The following is a 10,378-nucleotide window of genomic DNA, read 5'->3' as shown; positions in this document are numbered from 1 at the left end:
AGAGGTGAGTTAGTCTTCGTGCAAGTTTGCTCAATGTTCATTAAGTTAGAATGACTCTTCTTATTCGTTGTTGTTTACTAATGTTGGGCGATGCTTTGTAACCCCTGATCTGTGAGCCGTGGAGACTGTGGCATGATTGTTTTTATTGCAAAATCTGGCTTCCTCTGCAGTTTCTAATGGAGGCAAACAGCAGAGTTATGGTGCAGGTGTTGTTGTTGGCGTTGGTGGTTCAGGTCAGCCTGTCCCAGCACTGGTCCTATGGATGGCTACCAGGTGGAAAGAGAAGTGTGGGAGAGCTGGAGGCAACCATCAGGGTGAGTGATTATTTTATGTCTCAGGAAATGTGGTAATTTCTTATTAAATTTAGCGCAAAATTCGACAGAGATACCTTTATATAAAACACTGGCCTGCTAAGAGTAACTCGTCATTGCTTTTTTTTCTCCCCCCCATTGCTGTAAATGTTATATCAGATTTCATATCAATCTTGGTTCTTTCTTCTAAAGTCTCTTTTATTGTCCTTAGATGATGGGCACAGGAGGAGTTGTGTCTCTTCCCGATGAGGCGAGTGCCCAAACCCAAGAGAGACTTCGACCATACAATGTAGTAAGTGCTTATTATACATAATTTATCACCAATGTCTACTTCAATTGTACAATATTAATGTACACTACACCACTGTGTGCCACCGCGCTCCAAAGCGGCAATGACAATATACAAACTGCTCAATGACTGTTTTTATTTTTCCCTTTTTGCATGATTGAATATGTGCATGATTAAGTTTATCTTTTTTGGCAGATGTAATTTTTCTCCAGACTCGTTCGGCGCACTGTATATAAATTAAAGTTTAAATATTTGCCAGATTACATTTTCAGGCGTCAGCTCAAATTACTGACTGATGTTTAATTTTAATCTCTGCAGATTAATGACGATTCCAGTCACTTTGACCGCAAAAAAAGGTTCCCAAATAATTGATGAGCTGCAGAACAGAAGAGCAAAACAGACTGTATCATTATCAGCACCAGTGATGGATGAACCGTGTGCAGGACGCTAACTTCACCGTTTATTACACACATATCAATTACACGGCTTTAATGTTTAAATGAAGAATTGTAATAAACTTTTGAATCCCGATCATCTTGTTTTATTCAGCCTCGTTTCCACAATGTGAACCTTGTAGATGTGGTCATTAGAAGCGAAATGATGCCATTTAGGTCTAAAATGCCCCCTTTATAATAGATTAAATGGGCTTTGTAAAGCAGCCACGACCGACAAGCATGACAAACTTGTGACACAACAATCTTAGCATGACAACAGCTGGTGATTAAGCCAATTTATTAGAAATCAATGACTTAATTGAATTTGTTACAGTTTTGGTAATTCCATTTTCTGCCACGCCAGTCATGTGTGCACGCGATGTGGAAAATTACACCAGCTGATTTTGGTGCTCGTACCTGAATGTTGATTAGCCCCTCCGAAAATGAAAGACACTCATCTAAATATTTGCCGCTCGCCATGTCCACAGTAGCTTTCTGCTAATTTGGGATAACTGTAGTCATCTAAAACAGACAAAGTGTAGAACTTTTTTTTTTTTAACCAACCCCCTCCTTCCTCCCCTCTATACAGGAAATTGGTGTTCATTAAAAAAATTGGAATTTCATATCAGGAAAGGAAAAGAATCAGCAGGGGGCATATGTTTTAAAGAGAACTCATTTTCTGGCAAAGCCCCACAGACAGAGCACCATACTAATCGCCTGGTGCATAAGGGGCTAGGATTCATGAACTGTGCTGACACCGGGGAGGGCCCTGCATTGTTAGAGCGTGGTTGTAATGCACACCAATGAACCCAAACCCGCTGGCACAACTGGGAAAAGGTGAACATTATAAAAGCACATAGAATTAAAGAGAAATTAAACCACATTCCATTGCACTTGCAGAACAATGCTTGTTCATTTGTGATACTTCACATCGTTGGTTTAATATTCATGCTTGTAATTTGCATAACACAATCATTTCCTTTGATGAGTGTTTTTTGAAGAGTGTTACATTCCACTTTACCTTCTCCCACAAAGTTCCAGAAGAAAAAATGTCGTCCTTTTCTTCTGAAAGTCACTACGAGGCCGAATTGATTCGCTCAACTTTATCTTCGTGGTGGAAGTTTTCAATATTTTTTTTTTTTTTTTTTTTTTTGCGGCATCCTCATAAAAGATAATTGTGCTTTTATAACATTTCCTAAAATATGGTTTTAATTCAATTTGGTATACTTTTGTGAGAATAATTAATGTTTACAGATAAAGCATAAAATCCCGTAAATTCCCTTTAAATAATCCCAAAGCATTTGCTGTGAAAGCCCAACTTTCTCCCTCCCAGTGTCCTCATCAAGGACCCGCCTAATTGCACGTATATCAGGACAACAAAACCTGCTGGTATCTATGTTTCCAAATTTGATTTAACCTCACTTTCTCCTTCCCAGACCCCCTGGTGGATATTCACTTTGTTTACCTCAAATTAAACTTCATATTGTTTACAGCCTCCCGGTCCCTGAACATTTTATAGCATTTTAGAATTATTTCTTTATTTATTTTTTGTAATGATTGTAGAGTTGGGATTCATTTGAATGTTTCCCTCATCTGCATGAAAATTATATAATTAACTTTTGATTAACCAGCTCAGTTGAGTTGGTTCCCCCATGCACACTGGTGAATAGTACCCACCGCATTTTAATGACTGTTTTCCAATTGAGTGGCGACCTTTTCATCAAAGAGCCACAACTGGGGCTAAACAACGGATAGAAAATAATCACGGTGAAGACAATGGTAGAGGCCGACAGGCTAGGATGTCATCCTTAAATATAACAACAAAGATGAAAGCGAACCTTACTGCATGTAGCGGCGATGGAGAGGAGCCAAGTGCTTATGCTGCTGGATGCCCCATTGTTAAAGCTGTGGAGGTCACGTCCATTGGCATAGAGAGGGAAAGGACAGGAAGCTGAGAATGGCCCATTGTTACATGTCCTTGCTCAGAGGGAATTCCATTATGAAGGGCAATACATTTTTGATACTTTGATTTTTGTGCCATTCATTTGTTAGAAAAACAGAACATATTTGGATAATGGCTTCAGGAAAAAAGGGGGTCTCAGAGCACCTTCCATCCAAGGCTACAGCGCCGCATTAACACACCTGCCAATCAAGCACATCCAAGCAGATGTGCATCCTTGCACAGCCGACCATCAAATAAGCATTCTATCATATGCATAATATAGTTTTCATTTCATCACTATTATGCTTCTTGCACCGTGTGTGTTTCCGATGGGTCATAGGAAACTTTTATTGAAGCAGAGTGTATAATAAAGTCATTTTCCAGGTGCTTGTTGTGGCTCTTATTATGAACAGAATGATAATTTCCCCTAGAGGAATCTGGCACTGCATATCAATTGAAGTTTAGTGTGGGTCTTACTATGTTCCCGCAGGCTATAGTAGAAGGCAAAGTCATCTTCAGAGAGAGTCTAAATGTCAGGGAGGTCTTCAAACACTTTTTTCCCAGAGCCTTACTGAAAAGGGTCTTTGGAAGTGCAGTGTCTTGGAATTGATACGGTGGACGTGAGGTAAAGAGGAAGGCTGAAGACTTAATGTAAAGCAGTTGACATGAAATTTAATTGGAAGAAAATATGTATTAAAAAAACTAAGGAAGGGGTCATAGAAGAAATGGAAATATTACGTCTCTTCTGGAGCCGCGTTCTGTGGCGAAGCACTTGTTCAGACAGCTGCTCAGTTACCGTTGCGTCATGTCCGCCCGTCTCCACATGGTGACACTCTTGAGCTGTGCGTTCGGAATCGGCTCCTGGATGTCGGCCTCTCACCAATTCCATCACTTAAGTTGCAGAAACTGTTATTCCTCTAAATCTAACAAAGACTTCAATCTAACATCTCCAACTCGGCAAAAAATTTGCTAATTTTTCTGCACACCGACTGATGGAGTTGTGCTCATAACAAGAAGTAATTTGTACAGTTTCCGCCGTCGATCCGTACATGGCCCGGAACTAAGCTCGCTGTAAAAATGTGGAAATTCGCATTTCATCTTTGGAAAGTCATGAATTTCTCAAGTGTTCTTAGTTTTGCATTTGCAAGGCACTCATTTATTTTTACTCTATTTTCTCTTTTTCCTTTTTTGTGAGCAAAGCGTTGAAGTGCAGCTAGCTATACGGTAGCATGTACAGTTGTGGATTGGCCTTCCTTCTCCTTCTTGGCTGGCAGGGAACCTTCCTGTTGTGATCCGACTTCTCTCCTTTGATCAAAGAACAGTGTTAAAGCACTGGGAGAAGGAGGAGGTATGAAATATGAATGAATACAGCTGTGTTTTGATGGATATGTCTCAAAGTATCCCAGTAAGAGACTGCTAAAGGCCAGGAAATCTGTTTGTGTTGTGGAAATAGGCTCTTCCTCGCTTGTTTCTTTACCAGCTTCATCTTGGGTAGCTTTTCACTTCATATTTTAGAGATCCTTTGTTAGGAAAGAGATCAACCCCTTATCCATGCATTTGTAGGAAACTGTTCTAAGAGGCCCTAGTTCATAATATATATCATTAATGACACCATTTCCTTTGTTTGGTCTTGAAAACACCTTTTGAACAAAACGAGCGGCAGCCATGAGAGGAGGATATTTATTATTTTTCTAGGCTAGACCCAAAGTTCTCACAGATGGAATGAGATCTTATATGAGGTGATGGAGGCTTTGTCACTAGTTATGTCTGTGATTCCATTTTCTTTTCTAAAACCCCATCGGGGAGCTGTGACTCATTTTGAAGTTGGAAGTTGATACTGTGGTGTAAAACTAACATTCCCATCTGAATTAAGAAACTATCAGAGCTCACACAAATTTCAGATTTCGGAGTTAGATGAACTCATCTTTCAAATTACACTTCTTTAATAAACAAAGATAATAAAAAGATGTGCTCGTAAAAACACAATCATTAGGAGAGACTGTAAAAACGAAAATGGATGCCTATAGACGTGTTTTACAGCACATCACAGCCCCTCGGTCTTATTAATAATCATTTAAAGACTCTCTTTAGTCGTTCAGGACTATATTAACTAACATCCAGCCATTGGACCTGTGGCAGGACAGTGTCTCTGTGCAGCTAGAGGTTCAAAACTTTCTGCATGGGCTTTATTAGCCTCACTAATAGCTGGGTTCCCCAAATGCCAGGGTCCACCTCTGCTGGGAGTAAGGGCTCAGATCCTGTCAGAGAGGGGTCGCACTAACCAACTGTAATCTTTAGGGTACTCCACTCCCGCTGACCTACATCTAACGCCGGTTCCATCCCCCCCGCTTACCCCCAACCACTACGCTTTCCCTCCCCAATCTGGTCTACCCATCCCACGTCAGTTATGCCACCCTCGGCTCTCCCTCCCACATCTTACCACCCTTGTGTGATAGCATCCCTCCACCCAACCCACCCCATGCTTGTTCCAGCCTTGTCCGGCTGGCCGCAGCAAGGAGCACGCCTTATCCTGTGGTAACAGCAATTAGCAGAGTAAAGCAAGCTGTGGAGAAGACTGGATCCCCGTCCACGTTTCAACCCCAGATCATGAGTCTCCAGCACGACTTCAAGGCAAACCATGCAATTAGCTACAATAATGATAATGTGTTGTAGGGGAACAAAGAGAGGGTAAAACAGACTTCTGGTGTGAGGGAGAGTGGGGTGCTAATAGTAGGGGGGTTATTTGAATGCCCTGGTGCAGATAGGAGACCAAATCAGACTGATTATCAAACGTATGATGAATTACATTTTTCCTCTAATTATCCGTGCCTTTTATGTGCAAACCAACTGAGTGAATTTTGCATTCTAGACATCTACGGTCAGTGGTCTTTGGGCATCACACTGGGGCTACATCTTTTATTTCCTCCAAGAAACATACAAGGAGTTACTCATGTGGCTAAGCTGATGGGAAGAGGGGAGAGATGTACTGACAATTTTCTTAGTTGACTTAATTAGATACTTTCAAAAATGTTTGGCAGCGGTACAGGAATGGAAAAAGGGGAAGTATGTGGTTTGATGTTTGACTATCGCAGATGTGTTGACACAGAGTCAAAACATGCTGGAAACAAACCACAAAACCCAGACCACAAATAACAGCATTTCAAGTCAAGGTTGTGAGTAGATACAGTTGAGAAGCAGACTCGCTGCCTTGGTTGGAACACAAAAGTGCAGCGCCTATTCTCTCCGCTGTGAGCAGAGACCATTCCTACAGTCTCACATCCAGAGGTTTATAGAGGATATTTTGCTGGGTGTTGTGCAAAACGAACCGTGTCCCCAGAGCAGCAGCAACTTCACCTTGGCGGAGTAATGCTGTGATATTCTGTTTATTCTTCACTCACTTCATTTTACTCAGAGGAAATCCTCTGGAGATGGCTTATCTTGGAGCTGGAACAGGTGCACTCTAATTTACTCCTATTGCTTGGGGAGCCCAGGGGCCCCTGTAGAGAAGAAAGTAGCGATGTAGCACACTCCACTGTAAAGCACAAACAGCCAGAGAAAGAGCATTTAATCGAAAGAGAAGAAAACTGTGAGCTTTGAGTGCAGCCGTATCATTTGGATGCAGAAAATCTTTCTCCCTTTTTTTTTTTTTTTTTTTTAGCTTTCCTCGGGAAAAAGGACCCGTCATTTCATTTAACTTTCATTTGTTCAACACTGTTTACTTTGCTTGAAACTGTCATGCTACACTTGGCAAAGCACCAGATGACGTGGGGGACCTGTTGTATTACCCCTGCATAATAAAACACTTCCTCACCAGCCATTCCTGAAATATCTACAGCATTTAGGGCTCAAAAAGAAATGGTTTATGGTATCTCTCATATGTGCCACTTAAGTTAAAGTGCACATAAATGTGTATGCTATGGTCTATTTGTTTTTGTAATGCCGCACATTTTCAGCCAGGAGAAAAGTTTGTTTCATCTTTCACCCTCATCCCTGCGTTCACCACGAAACAGCTAAGCTTTCAACTTTGAATTTAGTCTCCAATTCCTTTTCTTTAGAGAACTATGGTTTTGAAGAGTGGAGCTGGTATGTTATTTGTTCGGTATATTATAAGTCTGAATTCAGTCAGTATTTTTGTTTTGTGTTGTTCGTCTCTTGGGAATTATGCAATCAAAGCAGATGCCTCAAGCAGTCTAGAAAGCGCCCCTTGTGAATAAGAGAAAATCTTGTACACAGCATTTTTTGTATGTGTGTATGAGGAAGGGGGGCATGACAACAAAGCAAATATATGGCATTGTTCTCTGTATACTATACCCCGCATGCTGCACCTTTTTAAATGAGAATATAACCATCACACCTGTATTAATTTAAAAAAAAAAGAAAGAAAAAAAATGTCAGACCATTTGACTCTGCTCAAATGACAATTCTGCACCACTGATGAAGTGCATAACTACAGCGTGTGCACCACTTTGACTGACGCAATGGAGGTTCAACCGTCAACGCGATGGATGTCTGTGATGGAAAATAAGGTTTGAAGACTTGTGCTGCTGGTGGAATCTCACAATGTATAAACAGACATTTCTCACGCAGGAAAACTAAAAACATACACAAACACCAGAGACACATAGGCTTTGGCATAAAAGAAGAGTAAACACAAAGAAAAAAAAGAGAGCGATACAAGGACAACAAGAGAAATATCATATACACTTTTAATGAGTGTGCCTGCCCCAAGCTTCTGTTTTTAATCACCTTTCCGTGTGACATAATTTGCTGCAAGATTGTATATGCTTGAGGGACTTTCAGTTCTTGTCAACTCAAGAGCATTTGAACCAATCAATACCTGTCTATCCTGTGGCACACTCATAGTTGGCCATTAGGAAAGAGCTGCTTAAAGTAAGCTCAGCCAATACCATTAGCCCTAGCCTAAGGGCAGTTCCATGCCTTAGTCAGGGTAGGCACCTGCCCCCGTCACCCCCACCTCACCCCCTTAACCCCCCTCCACCCCTCCCCCTACCATTAAGAACCTCCCCTGAGACATCATTTGGACACATCGGCCAAAGAGCACTTCTTTATTCCCTCTCTTTTCTTTCCCTGGCTCCAACAAAAATCAATACATCTCCCCTTTTTCTTATTTTCACAATTTTGCCTCAATATTATTCTCTCCTCTGCCAGAAACCAATGGGCTATCCTTTTTTGTCTTTTCATCTACAATTTCCTGTGACTAATGTCTCCGCACCTCATGTTTCAAGGGATAGGATTGGAAAATAATTAAATTATCTTGTCATGCTGATATCAAACACAGGGCCCACGGAGTGTGCAGAAACATTTTTTATTTTTTTTAAAACCTTGCAGTCATTCTGCATTTATTTGCTCCCATTTTGACCTTATAGATTGCTCTCTTTTTTTGCCATTAATATATAACTTATTTTATGTCATTTGCACAGTTGCTTCGCAAACTCAGCGAATTCTGTAGTTGTGCTTAAACTGAATCATTTGCTCAATAAAGGGAGACATCAGAGCTCAGATATCTCCGCAGTAATGAGTGAACTTCCTCTGTGTCAGTGTTTTTCTGCCTCAGCCATGTCATAATACCAAACCCTAGAGAACTGAGCAGCGTACACAGTAATGCTTCCTGACTGCTTCTAATTTTATAGCAAGGCAATGACTCCACACAGCACAAAGTTTCAGAGCGAGTGATACAATATAATGTCCTTAGAAGGGCCTCGGTCACTCCGTTATTGCCCTCCCAACCTCCTATTTCCAATAGTAGCAGCAAAAGTGGGGTACTGCCCTAAATCTTGGCCAGTGCTGTTTACGATAATAACTCTGAAGAGTGATAGCTGGTTCCGCAGCACTGGCGATTTCTGTGGCCGCCTATATCGATCGAGGGTCCTAATGAGCAGCAGCGGAGCTGTGGCTAATGGTGTTGTGTCTGGTGTCCGTGGTAAACGCCCACGTTGAGATTATCATTCCCAGGGGGGACTGAGAAAGGTTTTGCCAGCCCAAGCCCTCAGGGTGTGAGCGACACACTTCAGGGGTCAAGGTAAACTATCAAATGAACAGCCAGGCCTTTCCTCCCCTGCTTTAAGGACTATACCATAGTACACTCTTACAGTTCAGTCTCCATACAAATCTGTTTGATGCAACATATGCACAAATATTCTTTGATTTTTTTTCTTTTTTTCACACACACACAAGAGGAGACTGTAAACTCACCACCCTGTTGAAACCATGCTTTATCACTTCAGGTCTTTGTCTAATTTCTCTACAGTAGTTGTAAAAAGCCATTACTGGGACATTGATAGAGACTTCACCAAACTGCCTAACTGTTATTAAGAGACCTCAAATGAGACCTGGCTTGACAGACTGATAATGGCTTATTTGACTTCAGAGATCGCCCTGGCACAAACACTCTAGCCCCTTCACATACCCAGGGCAGTCATTGTCCTTTGCTATGCACGGCCATTCTGGCAGTCTTGAGTGACATCCAACAAGTTCAGCAGATTCAGAATGTAAGTGCACACCAGACAGTACGTAGTATCTTCAAAGAAAGGAGCTGAAACAGTCGCATCGTAATGAAGGGAGTTGTTGCTCCCTTCATAAACCTGGCTTGGAAATGAAACCTGCTGTCGACTCACATGTGGGAAGGAAAACTCTTTAAGCTATGTGGACAATTAAGTTTCGCTAAAAAGCACAGCAAAAAAAAAAAGAAAGAAAAGGAAGCATCTTTATTACTGCGAGCACCTCTGTGATTCAACAGCCGATTCCTCCACGGATTATGCTTGATGGTATTCAGCTCAGGGTGCGTACGGTGCATTAGTAGGGCACATTCTAATGAAGTCAAACCAACGCACAGCACCTCTCAGAGTCATGCCCTGTTTGGAGTCACACTTCCATGTCCTGGCAAATGCTGAGCATGTAAAACAGAACTGTCAATTATTCAACATGAACAGGAGGATGTATGGAGTGACATGGGGGGTGGACAGGGGCCGACTAAGCCTCGGGCAGATAGGGGGTACCACTTTGATGTGAGTGTGTGGGCCTGCAGAGTTGAGCAAGGTGCACTGGGTAATCTGCTAGAACAACCCCCCCCCACCACCACCACCACCACCACCTCCTCCCAAAACCACCTCCTTCCCCACCGCTCCTTCGTTTTTCTTTCCCCTCCCTCCCAATGCTGAGCCTCTCTGCACCCTTTATGTCCTGCTTCGTTTTTCCCCTCTGACACGCACTCCCTCTCTCGCTTCATCCCTTGCTTCGCACATATATAAACAAACCCACACATACAATACATGCACATGTGCACACACACATACATGCACACACAGTGACATGAAAGCACGCTTCCTTTGTTCGTTAACCAAACAAGAGCAGGCAGCACTTGTTACAGATAATAGTTGTGAAT

At 42.0% G+C, this 10,378-nt stretch overlaps 1 protein-coding gene across 1 annotated transcript; it reads left to right on the top strand.

Moving 5' to 3' along the window:
* Positions 1 to 176: 176 nt before the first annotated feature.
* Positions 177 to 1,006, top strand: gnrh3 (gonadotropin-releasing hormone 3). The gene is made up of 3 exons (XM_008282343.1): positions 177 to 314; positions 523 to 603; positions 919 to 1,006. The coding sequence occupies exons 1-3, from the start codon at positions 177 to 179 to the stop codon at positions 970 to 972; spliced, it is 273 nt and encodes a 90-aa protein (XP_008280565.1). The 3' UTR covers positions 973 to 1,006.
* The last annotated feature ends 9,372 nt before the right edge of the window (positions 1,007 to 10,378 follow it).

Source organism: Stegastes partitus, unplaced genomic scaffold (assembly GCF_000690725.1).
Source record: "Stegastes partitus isolate 25-593 unplaced genomic scaffold, Stegastes_partitus-1.0.2 Scaffold267, whole genome shotgun sequence".
NCBI classification, from domain to species: domain Eukaryota; kingdom Metazoa; phylum Chordata; class Actinopteri; family Pomacentridae; genus Stegastes; species Stegastes partitus.
This window is presented reverse-complemented; position numbering and strand designations above follow the sequence as displayed.